Source organism: Trachemys scripta, chromosome 2 (assembly GCF_013100865.1).
Source record: "Trachemys scripta elegans isolate TJP31775 chromosome 2, CAS_Tse_1.0, whole genome shotgun sequence".
Lineage (NCBI taxonomy): Eukaryota > Metazoa > Chordata > Testudines > Emydidae > Trachemys > Trachemys scripta.
This window is the reverse complement of record NC_048299.1, coordinates 258853964-258866539: the sequence shown is the minus strand read 5'-3', so window position 1 is coordinate 258866539 and position 12576 is coordinate 258853964. Positions and strand designations below refer to the sequence as shown.

The 12576-nt window shown below is 40.0% G+C and overlaps 1 protein-coding gene across 3 annotated transcripts in view; it reads left to right on the top strand.

The window, feature by feature from the left end:
• The window catches only part of ENPP2 (ectonucleotide pyrophosphatase/phosphodiesterase 2), a 98538-nt gene that overhangs the window by 45472 nt on the left and 40490 nt on the right, over positions 1–12576 (top strand). For all 3 annotated transcript variants that reach the window (XM_034763518.1, XM_034763517.1, XM_034763519.1), the window contains exons 6-9: positions 436–533; positions 1601–1680; positions 2760–2879; positions 10406–10461. In XM_034763518.1, the coding sequence (XP_034619409.1) occupies positions 436–533; positions 1601–1680; positions 2760–2879; positions 10406–10461 (354 nt within the window). The remainder of the gene's footprint in view (positions 1–435; positions 534–1600; positions 1681–2759; positions 2880–10405; positions 10462–12576) is intronic.

Sequence of the window (12576 nt, the reverse complement as noted above, 5' to 3'; positions counted from 1 at the left end):
TACAAAAACCGAAAAGATTTGTGCTTGTGGGGTGTGTGTGTGTGTGTGTGTGTGTGTGGTTTTTTTTTTTTTTTTATTTTGGATTGCAATTATATGTGTGTAAAAATGTATGTATTTGACCGTATTCCTATTATCCAACCCTTTATACATAACTTACCTTCTTAGACTGTAAGCTCTTCTGGACAGGGGCCATGTCTTTGTATGGGTCTTTATAGCACCAGCACAATAGAATCGTGAGCCTGATTTTGGGCTTCTGGATGTTACTGAAATACAAATAAAATTACTAAAGTATACTGATCTACTAACTCTAAAACTTATAGCCTACTAACTGTTGTAGTATTTTAAACTCTTATTAGTCTAACCGAATGAGCGTACGAAATAGTTTTCGAAATACTCCTTTCAACTCTTGATACGTTAACATAGCCTTTGTTTCAGTTTTGTTCGCCCTCCTTTGATCATCTTCTCTGTCGATGGCTTCCGTGCATCCTACATGAAGAAAGGGAGTAAGGTCATGCCCAACATTGAAAAACTAAGTAAGTAAATGTTTTATTAGAACAAACAAACAGGGCAATATCTTGTTCTCATATTGTTTTCATTGTTTATATAGCACCATAAACCAACAAGGTGCTGGGCAGTAGAAGAGCTGCATCAAACACAGCTGGCTTTCTGGCCCAAAGGTCTAACAATCTAAAGGCCTATTCTTATTCCCAATGAAGTCAAATGGCAAAAGTCCCATTGGCTTAAATGGTGCACAATTTGATTAGGCCTGAAAGAAACAAGCTGGAGCAGTGCAGAACAATAATATAAGAATGGCAGAAGTGCATCATGATGTGGTGTGTGTGGTGCAGTTTTTTGTTTGCTAAACAAACCTGATCTTGAATTCAACACGTGTAGTAGCAACTGTGTGCACTATTGTATGCGAATGGGAAGTCTGGTGAAAATTTCCCTGTGACAACTCTGGAATTAGTTTCAGACTGATTAATACAGTGTGTTTGTCACCTGAAATTAGCATGAATTTTCTGGAGTTACTTTACTGCTAATATGGGCAAACTTGGAGTGAAAATGAGCTGAAGGACTAATTACCTATCTCTCTCTCTCTCTCTCTCTCTCTCATTCATATATATCTCCTAGAGCTGGAAGGGACTCTGAAAGGTCATCAAGTCCAGCCCCCTGCCTTCACTAGCAGGACCAAGTACTGATTTTTGTCCCGGATTGCTAAGTGACCCCCTCAAGGATTGAACTCACAATCCTGGGTTTAGCAGGCCAATGCTCAAACCACTGAGCTATCCCTCCCCCAGGAGGGAAGGGGAGCACTTCTTTCTTTTCAATCTACCTAGTTTTATACATCTATAGCCAAACTATTTCTCCATCTTTTTGTACGAGGGCAAGTGTTGTCATATTTTAGGCCATGCGTGTCTATTTAATACGTGTGCTTTAGCATTGTTGGACTCGGTGCTTAAGCAGTAGAGTCGAGTTTGTTTAAATCAGTTCAAACATGTTTCTTGGTATTTGTTAATTAAGCAAAGGTCTTCCTATCTTTCTGCCTTCAGTGTATGATTGTCCCACTTTTTAACACCTGTATTTTCTGTTGTACTTTCAGGATCTTGTGGAACACATTCTCCCTATATGAGACCTGTATATCCTACAAAAACCTTCCCTAACTTGTATACCCTGGCTACTGTAAGTCTTTGATAGGGATTTCTTGAATATACTTAAAGGGACTTGCACATCACTTACAAACTTGGGAATTGCGAGGGAGGGATTTTTTTAATAAAAACTGGTTAACGTGGTCAGTCACTTTTTGTATTTTCCCCCCCCCTCAAATGGAGTGGGGGAAGCATCAAAGTACTTTGAGATTCTTAGATAAAGTGTGCAGTATCAATGCAAAGCATTTATTATAGCCTGCTGCTTTTTTTTTCCTGCCCGCTCCTATAATGAAGTGATTCATACTCCTATTCTGTAACTGCAGCCTACAGTTCTTATGGAAATAAATTTGAAGTCACAAGAACAGACCCTCAGTTGATGTAAATCTGTGTTGTTGTTTTTTTTTCCCCATTGAAATTGAGTCAGTGGAACTACGCACATTTACACCAGCTTATTATCTGGCCCACATATTTGATAATAGCCCTGGTGTGAGTGCCGGGCTATGAATCAGGAACTCCTGTGTGCTAATGACAACTTTGGCATTAATTCCCACTGTGGCTTTGGATGCAAGTCACTTAGCTGACTTCTTTTTTATGCTAGGAATAATACTTACTCATCTCTCAGGAGTGCTCAGGATTAAGTTATGCTTGCTAAGCAATATGAAGGTAAAACATGATGAAATTTAAATGCTAACTATATTATTATTATTACTGTTATGTATTTATTATTGTCACCAAAGGATCACTTACTGTCACCAGAATATTTTACAAAGATGAACTGAAAGTACTACTTCAAAGTATTTTCATACTGGATGAAATACACTTTTTGCCATTTAGTTAAGAAAATAAGTGATCTTTTAATGTAGCTAACTGCTGAAGTACCTATGCTTTAAGACAAGATCAGGGTATGCAAATTATCTCGTACTGCTTTCATGGATATCTAAAGTACTAAACACTTTTTTTTATCTTAAAACTAAAATCTCTTAATTCGGGTGAAAATTACAGGCATACCCAGGTTTCCATTCTTAAAGAATGTACTGGTATTTGTGGATAACTGTGCACAACTGCATTTTACATGTACTAAAGGTTCACTAATTAATCTGCTTCTGCACAAAGGGACTCTATCCTGAATCACATGGAATTGTTGGCAATTCCATGTATGACCCCGTATTTGATGCCAGCTTCAGTCTTCGAGGGCGAGAGAAATTCAATCACAGATGGTGGGGAGGTCAACCAGTAAGTTTCAGACTTTTTTTTCCCTCCTGTGCTTTGGAATACAGCCAATAATAGTAGCAATAAAAATACATCTGTGAACAATTTTAACCTAATCTCCTGACGTGTGGCCCAGCTTCTGTCATTTTAATGTAACTTTTCAGTTGGCTCTCCCTTTTCAGAATAGTAAAACCGTTGCTTATGCAACATGGCTCTTGCTGATATGTATGAACTAGATGTAGTTAGAAATATCATCTTTTAGGAGGCAGAGTTTAACTCAAATAGTATATTTTCAGAGTGTGGCGCATGTCCAAAGTATATGTAATTCTGCCTCAGTGGAGGGGAATGGACTAGAAAAGTGATACTAAGACTGAGGTTTGTGAGCCTCCTGTGGCACTTTGCAGCACGTGATATTAAAACACTATGTGATTTTAATTATTAACCAGTCGGGGTACTATGTTCCAAAATAACACTTGGTCAGTAATTTTTCTGTGAGAATAATTGTGTGTGTGTGTGTGTGTGTGTGTGTGTGTGTGTGTGTGTGTGTATATGTATGTGTGTGTGTATATGTATATGTGTGTATATGTGTGTATATGTATATGTGTGTATATGAAACAATGAATTCACACTATTGTGACTCTTTTGGGAACGTTGATAGCAAATTTTGTTCCTGAACCACTGAGGTCTGAGTATCCCTGGACTAGATGATCTCTTGATGTCCCTTCTGGCCATACAGTTCTATGATCTTATAGTGTTTTCCCTTTCATTTGCACATGACAAGTTTTGTCAGGTTTTAGTTCTGTTATAAACATACACACACAGGATTAGATAAAAACATATACTCTTGCTGGAAGGTTGTAACACAGTGCTACTTTTATATCTTAGAATTCAGGACAATAATAGACAAGACCCCAGAATCCGAGAGAGAGTGAACAGGCTGCTCCCTAAGGCAGTGAGAGAAAACTCATCTTTCTTACCTTTAAATAGACTTTTATTTCAGACTGGCTCTGCTTTCACACTTTTCTGCAGAGCCCTCTGACCTGTGAGCAGGACCAGGAAAGCCCTCCCCCCAACTTTAAAAGTGATAATTTGCAATCCCAACCCAGTCCTCAATACACCGCAAAGGGGGGGGGGGAGAGAGAGAGAGAGAGTGTGAGACTGACTGAACATTTGTAACATCTCTCACACCCTCACCCACCCATATGAAAGTTATGACCAAAGGGACAATTATGATCACCTACTCTCACCTCTTGCATAACACTTCCCTGAATTAATTCATGCTCCAGTTGAACAAGATCATATCTCCCAAGAAAAACATCTGATCTTGAATTTTAAACTAGCCTTGGACCTTTACCCTGGGCCAGTAGTTCTTCAGCTGTAAGGCTGTAGTTTACAAAGGGACCTCAAAGCAGTTATTTTGCATTGAAATTCAATGAGAATTAGGTGCAGTCTAAATATTTGCCACCACTTTTTATTTCAAAATGGGAAAAATGTAAAAGACAGGGCCTGGCTTCATATAGTGATTGAATATGAAAGACCACTTAAGTGCTGTAGATTGACTTAGCACTGTAGATGCCACATCACCTGCTGTGTTGAGTGGGATAGACCAGCTAGTTCTTGTAAATGTGTCCCAGAATATTGTTACTGGCAATAAAAAGTGGCTGAAGACTAAACAAAGGGCCATGAGAAGTAGTAGTGACATGATTATGGGGGAGTTATGGAACAACTAATGTCCTGACTGAGTTAAACTCTCAGATGGCATTGGCCGGTGTTGCAAACACTATTGAGGATACTGAAATAATGTGATTGATCTAGAGAAGTTTAATAAAAAAAAAAAAGAATAAAATAAGAAATTGAAAGCCTACTTGGAAAAATGCAAGCTAATACATAAGGGAGGGAAAACCCCAAACCACAGATAATGAGGGAGTAGAGGCTTGTGAAAGCAGTAACCCTGACAGAGACCCAGCGGTGGAGAGGGTGGAGAATAAGATGGCCAAAAAAACCCAAATGACTCTTAATCTACATGTCCAAAGGCATTACGTAAGCACGGTGGAAGGGACCCTTTCTGTCTGCCACTGGTGAGGTCACCAGAATATCAAGGAAATTTAGAGAGCAGCCAGCAAAATACAAATGATGAGAGGTGTTGCTGAGGAAAGATATTATACAACTCTATATAAGTAAAAAGTATTCTATAGCTTAGTCCTGCTCCCACGCAGAGTCAGCCTATTGCTTTCTCTAAATATCCGGTGGATGTAAAACTCAACAAGGGAGCTGAATTGTTCAAGATGGTAGAGTGAAATTAGGAATAAGATAAAGGAATACGAAATGTGTATGTCAGAGCAAGGTTCCTGAGCGTTACATGCTTTAGATTATGGCATTATGGGGCAGGGTGACTTGAATTGTGTATGGTTCAGAAATATCCTATTCTGGCTGGAAAGGTAGGGTAGAGAATTGGTTCAATGCAGGCTTTGGATGATTGTGTAATAATTATCATTAAAAAGTTCACTTTAGTGATCAGCATCTCATGGGAACACACACAGATCACCATGTGAAATCAGTGGGATTTGGCAGATAATTTCTCTCTCATTTCCAAGGGAGTATTTATCGGAAGGTAACTTGAGGGCATAAAAAAAAGAAAAAGCAAGTTTTTGTAAATACTTCAGGGTACAGTAAGTAGCATTTAAAACCTGATCATGTGAATTCAGCAACCTAGTTTTCAGAGTACTGAAAACCAGATTTTTTTTTTATTTATTAAAAAGGTGGCAAATGGTACCATCTGTGTGCAAATAAAATATCTGTTTTACCCCTAGCTGATATCAACATAGAAATAATAGGCATCTGGGCCAGCGGGCTCAAAGGTGGAAGTAAAAAACTGATTCTTGATACTTGCAGTTCCCTTCTCAGTGTTTTATGACATCTAGTCTAACCATAAGAACAAATCTAAAACGTTTTTTAACCAGTAATCAAAGCCATATTTATTGTTGAAAATACTGATCAGATGGTGTATTTTTCTTGTGTAGAATAGTTTATATGGCCTATGAACCATGAAAATCACACTTAGCCTTGTCAGTAGATCAGTCCCTTCCTTCCCTCGTCAACCAATGCGTCTGCTACGCTACAGGAACAAGTTGTCTAAAAAAAATCAAATAGAAATGGGTAATAAAAATGAAAAGTGTGCTGGATCTCCAGAACCTATGGCAGGATTTTGTAGTGTCCCAGAGAAATTTGCCACTGTTTTGGAGCCTCTCTTGGGAGAAGATTAAACCCTTCTGGATGACTTTTATAATCTTAAGCTTTATTTTCAGTGTACAGCACTGATCTTTTTTTAATGAAGCTCAAAATCTTCATTCAATGCCAAAGCTGATTTGTAGAAGTTTTTTTTTTTTTTTTTTTTAACTTGAAGTAAGAATTCAAAAGGGCCTGATGAGAAGCCCTGAACTGTGTTGCTGGCCAGCTGAGGCTCTAAAAGGAACATCATGTTCCTAAACCACCTCCTTACTCTTCGCTGCTGTATATTAATGAGTCACTGAAATACATGTTGTGTCTTAAGGCTGAGTTTATAGTCTCTAGACATTAGGCCCAAGTATTACACAGATTAGAAATATCAGTTTCAGGGGTATATAGCAAGTCCTACATCTAAGCAATCTCTATTTTTGAAACAAATCAGATTTGCCTCTGTTTAATAGGAATATGCTGTATTGGCTATCAAAGGATCAAGCTCAGGCTAGCAGGGACTGGGAGCATGGAGGCAGCTGGAATATTCCCTGAGGGAATAAGGAGATCATAGTTTACTCAAATAGTCTCTTGCAACCAACCTAGGAACAATGTTGATAAAAGGAGAGAGATGAGGCTCTGCGGGAAGCTGCAGCCAGCCTTTCTATTGAAAAGGACTATCAATTGTTTAAAATGGATTTCCCACCCAGGCTTTGCCTCTCCTCAACCACAGATGGTGTATACAGTACCTCTGCTTCTGACCAAAATTTCCCTCCTTGGCCAGTTTGCAGAAGAAGTGTTTGTACAGTGATCCCACAAGAGCCAAAATGCAGTGCATTTACTTTATATTGGCCTTGGCCTAGGATGTGCTTTTGCTCTTTTTTTCATAATGCAACAAATACTGGGCAAGCTTTATGAAGTGATTTGGAACTTATTTTTCCACAAAAGATTAAAAGTAGATAGATGTTGCACTTTGCTGGCTTTCACAATCTAGTCCAGAAGCCATGCCAACTGATTTTCCTTGTAACGCACATACACAAAGGCAGTATTGTCTGGGAGTTCTGAGGACTCCTAGGTTCTGTTCCTCAGCGCTGCAACTGATGTCCTGTGTAACGTTGAACAAGTCGCTTAACCTCTTTGTGTCTACCTACTAATCAAAGGAATAGAGGTATTTAATTCAGAGGTATTTAAAGGCATTAAACTATTTTGCATGTTTACAGTGTCATATACTATCTTCTCAGCTGGATTTGGGTATTGGGTGTTGCACTAGAGCTGAATCTTTGGGTCCTTAATACAACAGACTTTTCTGCACTGGAGAAATTAAACATACTCTAATTCTTGTGATAAACAGTAATAGGGAATACTGGATAATGTTTGAAATGTTGTTCCTCTCCCCTCTGTGCTAGTAGGGCACTTTAATAATGTAGACCTACTACAGCTTGCAATACAGGCTGTGGTGTGGTGTGATATAAGGTACATGCATGTTACATAATATAGTTTCCACTAGCAGCTAAAACTGATGTATTTACATATAGCAAATAAATGACTTAAACTCACAAATGGTGCTGACCTTGCAAAACCAAACACAGCAAACTTTGGGATAACTGACTTGAACAAACATGATAGCCAGAGGGGACTGTAAAATACATTTAAATTTATAGGTATAGTACAGGTACTTTGAGGTTCATATAAGTTTAAAGTTGGACACGAACCAGCAAGGGAGGACATTCAAAGATAACCCTTATGCTTTGTTCTCCACTCTTGCTGTTCGGGAGGGAGGGATAGGATGTCTGCCTTATTTTTGTTGTCAATTGGCATTTAGGCTAAAATCATTTGTAATGTCCATTTAATTATATTGTTATCCATTGGCGGGGAGGGGGAGAATTCTATCCTGCTCTCTCAGGGCAATGAATTCAGTCCAATACATCTGCTGCAATCCTAAACGTGGTTTGGTGTTAAACTGTGCATCTGTGTTACATCTGGATGAACATGCAGTCTCCCCTTCAGATGCCCTGAAATATTGCTTCCAACTTTTTGTTGTTGTTGTGGATCTGGTCGTGAAATTGCATGACAGCAAACTTTTTCCTTTTACTTCTACAAAAATAAATGAAAGTAGTTTTTCAAATGATCCTATAATATTTTGTCAGTGTAGTACAGAGCTAAATTTATGTTATGATGGTAGTCTGCCAAGGATGATAAACTGATTCAGAGACCCTCTTCCCTTTCCATAAGGCAGGAGTTCAATGATTGACTGTATGGGTAGTTAGTCTTTAATGACTTCTGAGTGCTCATTGTTTGAGTTGTTGGACTAATTTCAGATCTACTGAGTCCATGTTCCAATACCAATATAATTGCAGTCTCACCAGTGTTAGGTAGGCATGGAGGCAGAACTAGTTTCTCTGTGATAGGACAGGTTGCTCGAGTACAGTGTAGGGAAGCTTGTGCTACTCCTGCTACCCTTGTATCTATTCACAGAACAGTTATAATGTAGAGGATTTAACTCTGCTGGGCTGTCTCTTGTCACATCTTAAACTCAGTCCTGTAAGGCTGTTATATGTAGAAGTCCCATGGACTTCAGTGGGTGTCTCTCACACCCAGGGCTTTCAGAACCAGGCTTCACGTGAGCATAACACTGAAAAGTAGACCGGTCTTATGCATTAAGTCTCATATTCCAAGCAAAACTGTGGTGTTCACAGAACATGCCCTGATGTGTGTGTGCCATTCAGCAGGATTTTTGTAAAGAGGCTGGGCAGAGGATCGGAATTAAAACCAATTACCTCTCAGCTAATATGCAGGATGCCTTGGCAAAGTGTCAAGTATCAGAGGGGTAGCCGTGTTAGTCTGAATCTGTAAAAAGCAACAGAGGGTCCTGTGACACCTTTGAGACTAACAGAAGTACTGGGAGCATAAGCTTTCGTGGGTAAGAACCTCACTTCTTCAGATGCAAGTCTTATGCTCCCAGTACTTCTGTTAGTCTCAAAGGTGCCACAGGACCCTCTGTTGCTTTTGGCAAAGTGTGCCAGTCTTAATAATTAGTCTGTAAAGCTACTTGGTCAGAAGGAGGGTGTCTCTTGGTGCATGTGCTTAGAATCACTACCTAGAAATAGACAAGGTCATGGTTAGTTTGAGCAGTAATCCTAGTTAGGATTGGTATGAAACTTTAGTTACTGTTGGAGGGCTTGATTGATCTTTATTTTCTGGCCAACAACAGGCAGGTGTAACCACTTGTTTTGGACTGTAAACAGACAGTAAAGAAACACAAAAATTGAGAAATAAGGTTTGGAGGCGTTGCGGGTGCAGGCATCAACTATGGAGCTTTTCAAGGGGAGAAAAGTGGATTGAAAAGAGTGAAGCTAATGAGAACAACAATATACCTAGATTAAATGTTTAACAACAGTAGTCTCCAATAGAAAAATCTCCATTTTCATAGCACTTCAACACTTCATTAAATTAGTTCAGTTAAGACTGAAGTAAGATGTGTGCAGAAAACGCAGGATGTGGCTGTGGCAACCATCTTTAAGATGATGATGATGAACATATATTGACACAGAAGGTTCAGAGTTAAGAAAGTTCTTTCCTAATACGTGGCCATTGGGAACTATTTCTTGTTCAGCCAAAGTGGTGTGATGGTTTTTTTAAGAAAATCTTCCAAGCATGTCTTCTAGTTTGAGTAACACATTTTTGACAGATGTTTGCTAAATTAGTGTTCTCCCAGTTTTGATCAGAAAGAGGCCAAGATGGGATATTGCTGTCCTGTGATGGCTACAATGGCTAGAAATGCCTCATGTAGGCCACACAGCTACATCACTTCCTGTTAAAGAGTAATAATGGAGATTTAAGGTGAAATAGAAGAAAAGAGTAAAATGACCCTCCACATAGTTGCAGGACATGCTGGGTGAGGTAATTTCTTTTATTGGACCAACTTCTGTTGGTGAGAGAGAGAGACAAGCAATTTGAGCTTACATAGAGCTCTTCTTCATAATTCCCAGACCTGAAGGGGAGCTCTGTGTAAGCTCAAAAGCTTCTCTCACTCTCTCCAACAGAAGTTGGTCCAACAATAGAGATTACCTTACTAACACTCTCTCTCATATCCTGGGACCACTTGGCTATAACACTGCATACCTCCGCATGGCTGACTAAACAATTCACTTCCCCAAAATCTGTATAGAACAGCATGTTTTCTTATAAATGCTCAAATATGAGATGGGATTCTAAAGGCTACACTTTACTTTCTTGTTTATGGTAGGAAAACATGTTTTGAAAAAGTTTGCTTTAATTTTCTTTTTAAATCAAGACTTCAGTACTATTTTATAATCCTTTTATATTTTCCTCATTAGATATGGATTACTGCTACCAAGCAAGGGGTGAAAGCTGGGACATTCTTCTGGTCTGTGTAAGTGACCTTTTATTTCTGGAGACCTGTAGCAAATAATTCATATTTAATTTGGTGTAAGTAAATGTTCATTAGTTTCCCTGGCTCTAAACATTCAATAGTTTCCCAGTCAAAGAAAGCTGCCGCCCCCCCCCTTTTTTTAACCCCTCCCACCGCATTTCCTACCTCCCACTGTGGTCTCTTTATATAATTTTGTTAAATAGTATATTACAATGTGACATTTACCTTGGTCCAGATCTTGAAGACCTCTTTGTGCAGGGCTCCTGAGTTGAAAAGAAGTGCGGTTATGTTGTTAACATTCAGCTAAAGTTGAGCAATATAATTATCTGGCAGTTTAGTCTCAGGCCATGTCTAGACTATGGGTGCTACAGTGGTACAGCTATGGCACTGTAGTTATATCTCTGTAAATGCCTGTTGTGTAGTTCTCCCCTCCCCCCTGATTTGCTGTAGAAATTCCCCTTTCCCATAGCTAGGTCAAAGGAAGCTACAACCTCACTGCGTCTGCAGGAGGGGTTAAGTTGGCAGAGCTACAGGGCTCAGCTGTGTATATCTTTCACACCCCTGAATGCCATAGCTATGTCAATCTAACTTTTTTTTAAGTGTAAGCGAGGCCTTATCAGCAACATATTCTTTTAACCCTTGGATGTGATGGGTGTTTATAGGAGCTTCTTCTGCCCTCCAACCACTTACAGAATTTGGCACGCTGAAAATGTGCCAGCACTGCACCCTAACTAATTCAGAAATTTCCCCCACAAATGGACAGTCCTTTTTAAAAGACAAATTGTTTCATGTTTTGGATAAAATATCCTCTTCCCCTTGCTCCAATCCAGAAAACCATTCTGAGGCTCTCTGCTGTTTTTCTTCTTTACTGCCTAATCCCTCATTCAGCCAGCTATCCTTCTAGCTGAAAATGGCTGGATATGTATCACTTCTGAGCTCTGAAGGATTACTAGTGTGAAGTGAGATCATTCTATTTTCTTTCTTCTGCCAAACTTTGGCAGCAGAGGTCCTGTTGTGGAACTCCTTTCTGGAAGAAAGCAGACTCTGTTCAAATTGAAGTATTAAATGGATCTTTCCCATTTTTTGATTAAAGGCTTCCACCAGAATTGTGCTCTTTAATTTTGTGCAGCCCTTGAATATCACAGTGATATGTGCTATTTTGATGAAATGAGAATTTTCTGTAATCTTTTTGATGAATCCTGTGTGTGCTTCAGTTTCCCCCTGTACTTTGCATTGCTACCCAGTGGGGGCTACCGGGTTAAATCTGCTCTTGGGGCAGTGCAGGAGGCATGAAGTGTGTGTGTGTGTGCTGCCCAGATGTCTGTGGTGGACTTACTGCGGCATTAAAGGATTGGCTGAGGCTCATCAAGGTCAATGGAAAATCTGGGAAGACCATGGAAACCCCTGGTGGACAGCACGTTGACACCTAGCAATCAACAACCAAGAGGAAGGAAGTGTTCTCCCCATCTCTCAGCAGGAAAACTGAACAGAGGCCAGCTCGAGAACAAAGGTCTGAGAGGTGACAGGCAGAGTTGACCTTTGGGAGAGGCTGGACTGCTGTCACCTTGGACAGACAAAGGGACACAGATTGAAATGGAATCCATAGCAGCATGGCTGGCAGATTTCTCTGGTGTCGCCAGATGAACCATGCTTCTCTGTGCTAAGGACTTCCAGTGCTATGTTCCAGTTGACTCATAAACCCTGCTTTGTTTCGGAAAGGCTGCCTGTGTAACTGCAAATACTTGTTGAGGTACCTATGTCCCTGAAGAGAGTAAAAGTCTCTGACTAAGGGTATGTCTTCACTACCAATGTTGCGGCACCAGTGTTTGGGGAGAGCTGTCCTAGCACTGTAAAAAAAAAAAAAAAAACACCCCCACGAGGGGAGTAGCTACCAGTGCTGGGAGTGCGGCTCCCAGCGCTGGTGCACTGTCTACACTGTGACTTTACAGTGCTGAAGCTTGCATCGCTTGGGGGAGGAGGGGTGTTTTTTCACACCCCTGAGCGAGAAAGTTTCAGCACTGTAAAGTGGCAGTGTAGACAAGGCCTAGGAGTTTCTCAGGTGGTGTTGGGCAGAGCTCATGGAGTGAAGCAGGAGTGCTGAAGCTTAGAGGTTCA